Genomic DNA, 14,348 nt, shown 5'->3' with positions numbered 1-14,348 from the left:
CTTCCTCTGAATGTGGTTAGTCTTCTTTCTCATAAGTCCCTCAGCCTTGCTCTGGATCATTGCATTGCTCCTAGTAGAGAAGTCTATTACATTCGATTGTGCCACAGAGTATCCATCTCTGTGTACAATGTTCTCCTGGTTCTGCTCTTTTCACTTTGCATCAATTCCTGGAGGTCTTTCCAGTTCACAAGGAATTCCTCCAATTCATTATTCCTTTGAGCACAAGAGTATTCCATCACTAGCATATACCACAATTTGTTCAGCCATTCCCCAATCAAAGGGCATCCCCTCATTTTCCAATTCTTTGCCACCACAAAAAGCGCGGCTAGAAATATTTTTGCACAAGTCTTTTTCCTTATGATCTCTTTGGGGTATAAACCCAGCAATGGTATGGCTGGATCAAAAGGCAGATAGTCTTTTAAAGGTCTTTGGGCATAGTTCCAAATTGCTATCCAGAATGGTTGGATCAATTCACAACTCCACCAGCAATGCATTAGTGTCCCAATTTTGCAATGGCATAGCTTTTGAGAATGCAGGGTTACTCCATGCCAAGATAGGGCAGTGGAGGAGAGCTTTAGTCTTATCTCATTTGAGCAAGCATTTATTGTGTATCTGCTGTGTGCCAGGCACCATTTTAGGCACTGAGGGTATAAAGGCAAAAAAGAAACAAGCCTTGTTCACATAGAACTTATACATACACAAGTAAATAACTACAAGGAACTTTCAAGAGGAAGAAAGTCCTAACATCTATTTTTAAAAAAAGCCAGGTTTTCTATGAGATGATGAGGGGATTGTATCCCAGATGGAAGCAACAGCAAGCATATGGGGGAGCTGTTGCTGATCATTTGGTTGGTTTTAAATCGTGACATGCTTTATTTTTTCCCCAATTTAAACAAAATGTGCACTAAACCAACATTAATTACAATGAGCAGTTCTGTTCACATAAGTATAGTAGAACGAGTAGCTTGTACATGGAACTCTATAATGTCTGTGAAGTAGTTCAGTGGATAGAACACTAGGCCTGGAGTCAGGAAGTCCTGGATGCAGATCTAGTCTTGGATACTTATTGGCTGGCTGTACTACTCTGGGCAAGTCACTTTATTTTTGTTTTCCTTGGTGTACTCTTTTGCAACAGAGGGATAATAATAGTACCTATCTCCCAGGGTTGTTGTGAGGATCAAATAAGATAATAATTGTAAAGTGTTTATTTAGCACAATATCTGGCACAAAGTAGGCATTATATAAATAATAGTCATTTTTAATACCTAGATACCAGAGATATAATATGATAAACCATTTACTTTTTTATAACAATATATTTTTAATAATAAACTATATACTTTTTCTTTTTTAAGAATATAGTAAATATATCATGTTACTTTGAAAGCTGTTCCACTTGTCTGTTATTCCTTCTAGACTTCTTCCATGAGTTTCAAAAATATGTGCTAGTCACATTTTTTTTTCTTTTTAGCAACCTAGCTTCCCTTTGCCTTCCCAACCTGCCTTTCCCATTGAGGAGGGGGAGGAGAAATAACACAAACTTTTGTAAAACATATGCATAATTAAGGAAAGTCCCACATTGCCTACATCTGAAAATGATTGTCTTGTTTTGCATCTTGAGTCCATCCCCTCTCTGTGAGGATGCTTCCATAGAATGCCTTTTCTACATCCTTGGAATTGTAGATGGTCATTGTATTCATCAGAAATCTTAGTCTTTCAAAGTTTTGTCTTTACAAGGGGATTGTTATATAAATTGTCCTCCTGGTTCTGCCTCACACACCCTGCATCAGTTCAAATGTGCAAGTCTTCCCTAGTTTCCTTGAAGCCAATTCTTTTGTCTTTTCTTATGGTGAAATAATATTCTACTTCATTCACATGCCATAATTTGTTCAGCCATTCCACAATTGTTAGGCATCCTTTTGGCTATAAGAAAGGTTGCTGCTATATAAAGAGGTACATTTAGGTTCTTTCTGCCTTTCTTTGATCTCTTTAGTGGCATAGGCCCAGTAATGACATCCCTGGGCTAAAGGGTATGTATAATTTAGTGACTTTAGAGGTATAGTTCCAATTTGCTTTCCAGAATGCCTGGGCCAATTCATCAACAGTTTGTTAATATCCCTGTTTTCCCACAGATGAGGAAACTAAGTCTCAAAAAGACTAAGTGACCTACCCGTGGCCACTCAGTGACTTCCTGGAAGACCTGGGACTTGAATCTATACTTACTGACTCTTGAATCCATTGTTTTTTCTACTATGCCTCGAAGATGGAGGCAAATGATCTCTTCCCTTTTTATCAGCTTATCAAGTCCTAAGTTTCTTAGCATCTTGCCTGATGCATACAACATCATTCTCTGTGATTTCTACATGATTGAAAATAATAATTATGAGGTTTTGCATTGTATAGATGAGGAAACCAAGGATCAGAGAGAGACTTGTCCGTGGTCACATAGTACCAAAAGTAGAACTTGAACTCGGGTCTACCAAACCTCAAAACTAGCACTCTTATTATCATGAACTAAAAATACTAAGTGGTTGATGGCTTCACATGAACCCAGTTTGATCTAAGAGATTCCCCTGGCAGGGAATAGAAGGTGCCAGGAGATGGGGAAGCTGGTGGGGGATCCCAGCAAAAGCATTTGGACTGTTCCTTAATTGACTGAGCAGCAAACATTTTTTTTTGCTTTTGCTTTTGTTTTTATTATTCAAAGATATATTATTTTCCTAATTATATGTAATAACAATTTTCAACTTATGTTTTCTGAAATTATAAGATCCAAATTGTCTCTTTTCTTCCCTCCTTCCTCTCTGCCACCAGAGATGGTAAGTAATTTGATCTGGGTGATACATGTATTATCATGTAAAACATACTTCCATATTGATCATTGTTAGAAGAAAATAATTCATATAAAACCAAAACCTCAAAATAAAACAATAAACAAACTAATGTGAAGAAAAAGTATACTTTGGTCTGCATTCTGACCCTAACAATTCTTTCTCTGGAGGTGGAGAACATTCTTTGTAATAAGTCCCTCAGAATTATTCCTGGATCATTGTATTTCTGAGAATAACTAAGTCTTTCACAGTTGATCATCATACAATATTACTGTTACTATGTGCAATGTTCTCCCCATTTTACTTATTTTGCTCTATATCAGTCCACATAGATCTTTCCAGCTTTTTCTGAATCATCCTACTCGTTGTTTCTTAAAGCACAATAATATTTCATCACCAACAAATAACCACAATTTGATCATCCCATTCCCCAATTAAGGGGCATTCCCTCAATTTCCAATTCTTTGCCATCTCAAAAAAGAGCTGCTATGAATATTTTTGTATGAGTAGGTCTCCTCCTACACTCACTTTATTTGATCTCTTTGGTATATAGACCCAGTAATGGTAATACAAAGTTTGCACAGTGTTATAACCCCTTGGGCGTAGTTCCAAATTGCCCTCCACAATGGTTGAATCTGTTCACAATTCCACTAACAATGCATTAGTGTCCCAATTAGCAAGCATCTCTTTTTTTAAACCCTTAACTTCTATGTATTGGCTCCTAGGTGGAAGAGTGGTAAGGGTGGGCAATGGGGGTCAAGTGACTTGCCCAGGGTCACACAGCTAGGAAATGTCTGAGGCCGGATTTGAACCTAGGACCTCTGGTCTCTAGGCCTGACTCTCAATCCATTGAGCTACCCAGCTGCCCCCTAGCAAGCATTTCTTTAATCACCCCCTATGGGCCAGGCTGGGTATATGTAGAAAAACTAAAAGTATGTTTTGACCTCAAGGAACTCATAGTAACATGTAAATAAACAGGTATATTTAAGATACAGATAGAATCAATGGAAGGTAATATTAGAGGGAAAAGCTCCAGCAACTGAGATGAGTGGGAAAGGCCTCCTGCATAATGGTATGAGCTGACTTTTAAAAGGAAACCAAAGAAACAGTGAGGCAGAGGTGAGAAGGGAGGGCATTCCAGGCAAGAGAGGATGAGCCAGAGAATGCAAAGACATAAAAGTAGGAGATGAAGTATCATGAATGGTAGACCCATATAACTGGATATTGTTATAGCTGCCAATCTAGCATAGCGTGCAGAAATGGGAGCAAAGTGTAAGAAGACTAGAAAGGTGAAGAGGGTCCAAAAAGGAGTTTATATCTGATCCCAGAGGTAAAAAGGATTCACTGAAGTTTGAATTGAGGGATGACGTAGTTGGACCCATGCTTTAGGAAAATCAGATGTGTAGGAGAGACTTGAGGCAGGGAAGTTAGAATCCTCTTGCAGTAGTTAAGGATGAAGGCAAGTAGTGCCAGAATTAGGGTAGTTACTGCTGTGGAAACAAAGCTAAGGAGTCTGATAAGAGGTATGTTAATGAACCTCTAGAAGAGGACAAGAGTGGCAGCTGATATCACTGAGAGTGAAGAGTTGAGGATGACATCAGAATTGTGAGTTTGGAAAGATGATAGTGCCCCTGACATTAAGAGGGAAGTTTGGCAGAGGAGGAAAGGGTTTTGCTTTGTTTTTGTGGGAAAGGGTTGTAAGGAAAGGTGAGGGGATGAATTCTATTGTGGACTTGTTGGACTTGAAGATCCTATGGGGTGGACATCTTGGTCAAAATGTCTCAAAGGAAGTTGGTGATGCTGACCTTGAGCTTAGGAGAGAGGATTGAATATAGACATCTGGGAATATGCTGCATAGAGATGATACTTGAACTGGTGAGAGTTCTCCTCATTCCTGGAGGGAATGTAAGAAATGAAAGAAGAGAGCCTATAGAAAAAAAGTCTGGGAACAAATCTCCTGAGCAAAGTTTGACTTTTCTTGTGGGAATATGAAAAAAAAATCACACAAGTCAGAGGTCTGCAGATGCCCCCCATTATGGTCTGAGACCCCAAGTTCTAGAGGTCACATAAGTATAAGCCAACACAGTGTTAAGATGATCAGGTTTGGAGCCAGTACTTCTCAAGGGGGCCACTGTGGGTATTTCCCCTTTTGGGTACCAGATGGTCACCAAACCACAGGGTGAGCTCCCCAGTGCCTGTGACAAAACTCTTGAGAGTTCAGGGTCAAAAGCACACAGAGAATTAATCTTACTTTAATTACTAATACAACACACTTTATGATTATTTCTTGATTATTCTCTCACATACAGTTATTCAGTCTGCTAATGACTGGGGCTGTCTCTTATTATAAATTACAAGTTACCATTCATCAAGCTATTATAAAGGTATCACTTACAGTGTATATAAATGATTAAAAACTAATCAGAGCAATTTCTTTTTCAGACCCAAGACTCACTGGTTGCCCAAAGAACCAAGCAAGATGGCAGACAGGTAGGAGGAGGGAAAAGAGAGAATACTATGTCATGATAACTAAGGGAAGGGAGTATCCAAGAGGAGAAGGTTATCTTTCAGCAGTGTCCAGTGCTGCAGAGAGGTCAAGAAGGAAAAGGATTGAGAAAGGCTCTTCACATTAGATTTGACAATTAAGAGATCTCTGGAGAGTTTCAGTTGAATGGTAAGGTTGGAAGCCAGATTGCAGAGGTTTTAGAAGAGAGGAAGAGGAGAGGAAGTAGGGACCCCTACTGACTTTCTCCTAAAGTTTACCCCAGAAGAGGAGGAGAGATCTAGGAATAATAGTTCAGTGATAGGATCATATGAAGGTTTCTTAAGGATAAGGGAGATATGGATGTGTTTGGAAGTAGTAGAGAAGTAGCCAGTATATAGAGACTGAAGGTTACAGAGTGAATATTAGTGAGGAGGAGGGGATAAGGATGGGGGGGGGAGGGCTTGGGTTCACATATGTTTATAGAGGAAGTTGGCCTTGGCAAGTAGAAGTAGGAGATTATAGACAATGTAAGAGGCTTGTGAGATGAGGAGGGGAGAAGATGGATCACTTATCCACTCAGCTCAGAGGATCTATGGAAGGGAGAATACTGGGGGAGGTTTGGGGGAAGAAGCAAAGATCTAGAACAGTCCTTAATTTCAATCTTTGCCTTTCAGGAAGGGTGCCAATAATTTCTTAAAAGAAAGTACATCTGATTCAGAAATTCCTGGTATTGCGGGGACTGGTAGGTAAAATGCTGGTAGAACAAGGAGGGGTTTGAGGCTGGCTCCAGCTTTGTTTGCTTGATATTCTGAGGAATTGAGGGAGGTTTCCATGAGTGAGCTCATCACTCAGAAGGTGGAAAGCTTTTCATCCCTGGAGGTCTTCAAGCTGATATCAGATGACCACTTGGCAGCAGTCAAATAGTTTAATAGTTGAAAGAGGACTTAGTTGGGTCATCTGGTCTAACCTGACCTATATAGGAATCCCTTCTACAGTGTTCCTAAACTGTAGGTATTCAGCCTCTGCTTGAAAACTTCTAGTGATGGGGAGCTCATTATTTCCTGAGGTAGTTTATTCTAGGTTTTTCCTTTATTTGCCTCTTGGCAACTTTCCCTCATTACTACTAGTTTTCTGTCTTCTGAGGCCAGGCAAAATAAGACTACCCTTTTCCACTTGATAGCTTTTCACATATTTGAAGATGACCACAATATTTTTGTTCTCCCTCTGTCTCTCTCCTTCATTTGGCTAACAATCCCCAGTTCCTTCAACTGATCCTTCGCTAACCCTCTCAACCACTCTGGTCCTCAAAAGGGCAGTACCCCAAATTGAACTCTGCAGGTAGGTGGTGTAGTGGATAGAATGCTGGGCCTATAATCTCAGCGGGGGTGGGGAAAGTACTAACAGCTGAAGGGACCAGGAAAGGTCTGCAGAAAAGACCAGCATAGCTTTTAAAAAGCCCCCTTTTTTGATATCTATAACATTCATTGCATTCCTCTTTTCATTCTGGGCTTGTGCCCTTGACACCATTCTCCTAGGATCATATCCCTTATTTTGTTCCTATCCCACACGGTCTTCCTTATCAGTCCTGGCTGATGGGGGTCTGACACAAGAGGTAATACTAGACTAGAGTAGGGCAATTTGGCAAAGTTTATCAGGTGCAGCAAAGGCAAAAGGGGAGACATAGGTTTTTATGAGTTTGGGAAAGTTAAGGGTGCAGGAGTTGATGAATCCTCCGGTAGATTAATCTCATTGGTTGTTTCAGAGGGGAGGCAGTTGGTTCCCATGACTGTATAGTTCTTCACATGGTACAGATAGTATATAGTTCAAGTATATAGTTCAGATTATCAATTCATCATGAATTTGTCAGGTCAAAGCATGGGAAGTAATAATAGTAAATGGTATAGATAGTAGTAAATAAAATAAGTAAAAGTAAAATAAGTAAAAAAAATAAGAAGTAAAAGTAGCTTTAATAAGTGCAGGGAAGCAGGGGGCTGATATGGGAAGAAGGGGAAAAGGGGACTTAGGCCTAATAAGGCCTATCATTCCTTCTTTTCGACTTCTCTAAGTTCCTTTTAGAAAACCTGAGTTGATGAATCCTCCGGTAGCTGCCCAGGTTTCTTTAGGCTACTGTCATGTACAGGTCACCCTAGCTGCCCTTTAGAGTCTCTTCTCATTGGGTTACCCTTTGATTCCATGGGCAATGGTTCGTGGTGGATCCCTTTGATTGACCTTTTCAGAATCTCTTAATCTCTGGACTGTGAATCGTGATGGAGAAGTTCGACTAAGGATGGAGAACATTGGCTCAGGGAGTGAGCGTCCAATGACCATTCATAAATATATGATGGATGCCGTCACCAAATATGGCAACTACATGGCCCTTGGAACAAAAAAGGATAATAAATGGCAAATGACAACTTACAAAGAGTATTATGAGTTATGTCGGAAGGCTGCCAAATCTTTTATCAGGGTAAGCCAGTGTTTTCTTCCTTTAAATTTTGGTAAAAGTGAGTTAAGAACTGATCTCTAGGCAAGAAGATCACTCATTGGTTGTATTAGGCTGGTTTAGATGGCTGCTGAGATCCTTCCCTCTTAACTTTGAAATCCTGTGCTGCCAGAATCCATAATGTTGCCTGCTTTATCTTTGAAAACAAAACAAAAACAAAATCTTCAGTTTGCCACTGACTCTGTATGGGCCCAGAGAGAAGCTGCATGTCTATCTTCCAAGGAGTTTCTCCTAAGAGTTCGGAGAGTCTCCTCACCATGTTGGCTTCAGGGTAAGGATTTTTTTAGCCATAGAAACTCAGAAAGGCAGGTTACAAAGATACACGCAGGATGGACAGCTAGGTGGTACTTTAGATAGTGGAGGGCCTGAAGTCAGGAAGGCTCATCTTCCTGAGTTCAGATCTGGTTTCAGATGCTTACTGGCTATCACTTAACCCTGTTTGCCTCAAAAAATAAAAAAAAGCAAAAGAAAACAAAGATGTACAGGAGAGAGCTTTCCATCGTGGAAGGAGTACCTGCACCATGAAATAATGATTTCAATAAATATAATCAATAAAATGAGAAAAAAGGCCCCAAGTCAAATCAAAGAATCTGAAATGTTCCTCTTTTATAAACTTTAATCTTTTTATTTTATTTTTTCTTTTCCTTTTTTTAATTTAGAATATTTCCCCATGGTTACATGATTCATGTTCTTTCCCTCTCCCTAGAACTTCCCCTCCACCCCCCGTAGCTGACACGCAATTCCACTAGGTTTTACATGTATCATTGATCAAGACCTATTTCCATATTATTGATAGTTGCACTAGGGTGACTGTTTAGCGTCTACATCCCAATAATATCCCCATCAACCCATGTGTTCAAGCAGTTGTTTTTCTTCTGTTTCTGCTCCCACAGTTCTTCCTCTGAATGTGAATAGCATTCTTTCTCATAAGTCCCTCAGCATTGTTCTGGATCATTGTATTGCTGCTAGTAGAGAAGTCCATTATGTTCCATTGTACCACAGTGTATAACTCTTTAATCTTAAAGATATAAATTAGACAGATGTACAATGGATAGAGTGCCAGGCCTGGAGTCGAGAAGACCCAAATTGAGATGTGGCCTCAAACACTAGCTGTGTGACTCCAGACAAGTCACTTAACCCTGTTTGCCTTATTTTCCTCATCTGCAAAATGAACTGTAGAAAGAAATGACAAACCTCTCTAGAATCTTTGCCAAGACCCATTTGGGGCCATGAAGAATGGGATGCAACTGAAACAACTGAACAACCAAAATGGATTGTGAGAGAGGCAACATGGGCATTGGTGTCTCCATCCTACAAATGAGGCAGATAACCGTGACAGGACGGCTAAGCAGTTGGTGGGCCCAGGGCTCCACAATTGGTCATTTTTAGAGCCAGGCATGCAACTGGGATCTCCCCTGACTCCTCCATTCTGCTTTCTCTAGTCTCACAGTCCAGATCAGGAAATGGAGATGATAGCAAGCTAAAAAAAGCTGGCCTTTGTTCACTGGTTGCTTTATAGTTTGCACTTTAAGTAGATTATTGCAGGAGAACCTGGTAACCACCTAATGCAACAGGTAACACAGGTGCTAGTCTTTCCCTTTTATGGCCTAAGAAGCTAAGACTCAGGTGAAATATGATGTGGATGAGCTGGTGTCAGAGGTAGGATGCAAACCCATGTATTCCTCATTCTGAATCTAGCCATCTGCTATGTGATAGGATAATCCTTACTCTGGAAGTTTGTGATTTTAGGCCTCCAGAGCCGATCAGATGAGAATTTTTCCATTGCATTTTTCAGATCTAAGGATTTTCCAAGGATGCTTTTGTCAAACACCCCTTTACCTTGGCTCCTCTGTTCCTGCAATGGGATCACACTTGAAAACCCAGGTTTCTAAAACAAATGAATCATAGAGCAGGGTTTCTCTGAGCAAAGATTGACAATCCCAACCTCGTGTTAAAACTTTTGTTTTTGTAACATGATCTCTGAGAATAAGATGTTTCTCAGCCTGGAAACTTCTCCAACACATTAGGGCTTTGGGGTTGCCTCAGCACCTGGTGCTAAGCTGTCTGGATAGTGGGTTTCTTTTTTTAAACTCTTACTTTCTGTCTTAGAATCAATACTATGTACAAAGTCAGTACTAAGCCAGAAGAACAGCAAAGGCTAGACAATGGGGGTTAAGTGACTTGACCAGCTCACACAGCTAAGAAGTGTCTGAGACCACATTGGAACCAAGGACCTCCCATCTCTAGGCCTATCGAGACACCCAGCTGCCCCTGTCTGGGTAACTTTGACCTGTATCCATGATAAGATGGAAAACAGCCCCTTCCACTACTGCATCATAGACTAGATAGGACCCTGGGATCTTCCAGTCCAGTGTCCTCTTTTTATAAATGGAAAGTTGAGGCCCACAGAGGGGAGGTGACTTTCTCAAGATCCCATAGGAAGCAAGTGGCAGAACTTGGATTCAAACCAGTCCCTTATGACTCCATATCCACCCCCTTTCTGCTGTTCCTCACTATCTTTGGGCCATCCTTCCAGCCCCAGACTCCAAGCTACAGAAGAGAATGGCAGGAGTCCCTGGGAATTATTTGGAGAAGGCCCACGCTGAGAATAAATAGCACAAGTTCTGCTCTACTTTCCTCCTTTCCCAAAGTTGGATCTGCCTAGAGATGGCACAGGAATGAGGCAGCCAAACTGTATTGGGAAAGTACCCTGGGTGGATGTTGGGAGACTTGGGTGCTGATTCTGACTTCCGTGAATTCCCAGTGTGATCATTTGCAAGCTGCTTCTTTCCTGAGGCTCAGTTTATTTCATTTGTAAAATGAATGGGTCAGACTCTTCTTAGTAAATATACTGTCCTGTTGGCTTTTGCCCTAGTTTTTGCCTTCCTAAAGGGTTATATCTCATGTTAGGGTCACATTTTTGGAAGGGACAATTCTTTATCCTACCTGTTTAGCTAAAGGAAGGTTGGTGAATCTTAATGAGCTTTAGTTGGTTCATCTAAGAAGTTGGGGATTTGGACAAGAAGTTCTCTAAGGGTCTCTTTCAAGTCCCCAATTCAGGAATCTGGCATGTCTAGTGAGTAGAGCAATGGGACTGGGATGGAGGTAAGGGCAATGGGAATTCCTAACTAGGTCAGTGGTTTAGATGACTAGTATCTTTGTTTTTGTTAAAGTGCTAAGTATTTTAATTTTTTTTTTCATTTTAATTTGGACTATTTCCCCATATTTACATGTTTCATGTTCTTCCCCTCTCCCCAAACCCCTCTAACCTCCCCTTAAGTGCTAAGTATTTAAAAAAAATAACTCTTACTTTCTGCCTTAGTATCAATAAATACTAAATGTCAGCTCCAAGGTAGAAGAGATGTAGGGGATAGACAATTGGGGTTAAGTAACTTGCTCATGGTCAGACAGGAAGTGTCTGAGGCCACAGGTGAACCCAGGTCCTCCAGACTTCAGGTTGTCACTCTGTCCACTAAGCCACCTAGCTGTCCTGTGCCAAATATTTAAAAGGAATAGCTGAATATTGTAAGTTTTAAAATTAATAGTCAATGCCTCCAAAGTATGATATTTATAAGGATTTATTAAAACGCAGGGAAAGAGTCCCAACTCACCCTTCACCACTGCCTCCAATGCGGAAAGACCCCAGACCACACCAAAACTCCCATTTCAATACAGCCTGCGAAAACCAACGACCAATAGGAAAAGGCTTAGGGAATTATGGGTATGGTGAAAAGGAGTTTGGGTAATGTAGTTTACAAGGGTACAAGGTCTTTCAACTTTACATTCTCCTTGTACCCTTGTAAACTACATTACCCAAACTCCCTTTCACCATACCCATAATTCCTTAAGTCTTTTCAACTTTACAATATGTAGGAGAGAGACCAGAGCTTAGACTCACTAGACCAGGCTCTGCTCTTTGAACAAATGAGTGAAAAAACATTGATTCAACATGTAGTGTGTGTCAAGCCTCATGTCGAGTGCCTGGGTACAGGCTTTGAAGATTGAGGCAGTCCCAGATTGAGGTAGTCCCTGATCTAAAAGTGCTTCTTGTTTGTTCTACCAGGGGAGACGGTATATGTAGAAAGACTTCTGCTACAGGCTGAGTGGCAAGGCTCAGAGATCCTCAGAGTACACAGGCAGGCTTGATAGCAGCAGCGCCAGTGGCAGGACAGATGGTAAAGTTTAGTGGGCCAGAGGGTTTTGTAGTTCGTGATTCCCTGCTTAAGCAGTGCCAATGGCTATGCCTGTATTATTAATACCTAACTTTCATGAACTGGGAAGTAGTTTATAAACCTTAAAGTACCATAGAAGTGCTACTTGTGATTTTCTTACTATCATAATTAAAAAGCAGTTGGATGAGGAATGACTAAATAAGTTGTGGCATATGATCATGATGGAATATTACTGTGCCATAAGAAATGACAAGCAGATTAAATTTAATTTAACTTCATTTAAATTGAAAATTTTAACCTTTTGATTTTTTTCAATTACATATAGAAACAATTTTTAACAATTGTTATCTGACATTTTGTGATTCTCTCTTTCCCTTTCCCCCTCCCCAACGTGGTAAATAGTCTGATATAATCAGGTTATAGTGTTGCTGTCATGCAATCCCTATTTCCATATTCCTCATGCTGTGGAAGAAGACACATCTTGCACATACTAGAAAAAACTCATGAAGGAAATAAAGTGGAAGACGGCATGCTTTGATCTGCATTCAGACTCCAACAGCTCCTTTTTTTGGTTGTGGACAGCATTTTTCATCATGAGTCCCTTGGAACAGGTCAATTAAAAAAAACAAAATAGAAAGACACACATGAAATTATAAAGAGTGAAATGAGGAGAACCAAGAGACTACTGTATACAGCAATGGAAATATTATTTGAAGAATAACTTGTGTCTGTCTCTTTGCAGGGAACAACTAATAAATAGAAACAAGCAAGCCATAGTTTTATTTATACCTCTCTATATTTTTTTTTTGTCAAATGATGCTTTCTCTAGTATAAGAAGGGGAGGGAGATAGCTGGAATTTTAATGTAACAAAATAATTAAAAAAGAAAAGCAATTGGAGAATTCTGACCTGAAAATGGTAAAGGAACAGGACACACATTACCATTTACCAAACCCTATTCCCTTTATCTAGTTTTCCCTGCACAGAGTCCAAGGCCTTGTATTGTCTATGTCAGTGATGGGCAAACTACGGCCCACAGGCCAGATGCGGCCCCCTGAAATGGTTTATCCAGCTGCCTGACATTATTCCTAGACTGACAAATACAATGAGTAGGATATGATACAATGAAACTTCGAAAGAGTTGCCTTAGAAACAGACTGACAGATGAGCATTTCCTTTCCTTTGGCCCCCTCTTTAAAAAGTTTGCCCATCACTGGTCTAGGTACTTAATAGTTGAATGACTAGGCAATTTCATGGGACAAAAGCCCCCTGAAAGGAGCAATCACTAGTTAAATTCCATAGATCAGGATGGAGGGGTAGAGACAGTGGAAGCAGAGATCTGTAGAGCTCTTGCTTCATTTGACTTTTGAAAATATTTCCTTCCTTTGCAGTAGATGGACCGCATGATTTAAGATCATTGTGTCTGTGTTTCTCCAGCTTGGCCTCGAGCGCTTCCATGGTGTTGGGATCCTGGGATTTAATGCTGCCGAGTGGCTCATTTCTGCTGTTGCTGCCATTTTTGCTGGGTAAGGGTGCTTAGCACACATCTCAGGAACATCATCCTACCTTGTTGGTGTGGCAGAGAGTTGTGAGGACTAGATCCTGTGGGCAAGTCCTGGTATTTGGTGTTCAATGCTTTCTTTTAACAGCAGCAAACCAGTTTCCAAGTGTGAGGTCCCGGTTCTAATTTCTGCTCCATTTGAAAAAGGGCAAATTTTAGTTATTTGGTGGTCTACATTCAGTTGTCTGGGCTGCACTTTTCTGCTTCCTGAACTCCCTGGAAGCCCCTTTTGTTTTTAATATTTAATTTTTAATTTTTTTTAATTTAAAATTTTTTCCATGATTCCATGATTCATTTTCTCTCCCTCCCCTCTTCTCTCCCCCTTCCTGGAGCTGACAAGTAATTCTACTGGGTTATACGTGTGTTATCACTTGATACCTATTTCTACATTATTCATTTTTGTAATAGAGTAATCTTTTAAAACCAAAACCCCAAATCCTATACCCATATAAGCAACTGATAAATCATATGCTTTTCTTCTGCGTGTCTACTCCCACAGTTCTTTCTCTTCATGTGGATAGTATTGTTTCTCATAAGTCCCCCCATGGTTGTCCTGGATCATTGCATGGCTACTAGTAGCAAAGTTGATTACGTTTGATCGCCTGGAAGTCCCTTTGAAAAGATGGCTTAGTCTTTCCTCAGCTTATCACTAAACTTCCTTGAGGACTGCTGTCATGTTAAGTAACAAGTCTTTCTAAGCCATCCTGACTGATGGGAATTGGTGTGGTATACCCAAGCCCCCATCTTTTCTGATTCCTACCTCCCCACCCTTCTGTTATTCCTTGTCCCTGTAGAGA

General features: G+C 40.5%; 1 protein-coding gene across 1 annotated transcript in view; it reads left to right on the top strand.

The window, feature by feature from the left end:
- The first annotated feature begins 5,999 nt into the window (after window positions 1–5,999).
- Window positions 6,000–14,348, top strand: part of LOC123232121 (long-chain-fatty-acid--CoA ligase ACSBG2-like) — a 50,016-nt gene continuing 41,667 nt past the window's right edge. The window contains exons 1-3 of the mRNA XM_044658479.1: window positions 6,000–6,058; window positions 7,554–7,783; window positions 13,428–13,516. Coding sequence (XP_044514414.1) covers window positions 7,604–7,783; window positions 13,428–13,516 — 269 coding nt within the window. The 5' untranslated portion in view covers window positions 6,000–6,058; window positions 7,554–7,603. The remainder of the gene's footprint in view (window positions 6,059–7,553; window positions 7,784–13,427; window positions 13,517–14,348) is intronic.

The sequence above is a fragment of the Gracilinanus agilis genome, chromosome 1, assembly GCF_016433145.1.
Source record: "Gracilinanus agilis isolate LMUSP501 chromosome 1, AgileGrace, whole genome shotgun sequence".
Taxonomy (NCBI): domain Eukaryota; kingdom Metazoa; phylum Chordata; class Mammalia; order Didelphimorphia; family Didelphidae; genus Gracilinanus; species Gracilinanus agilis.
This window is presented reverse-complemented; position numbering and strand designations above follow the sequence as displayed.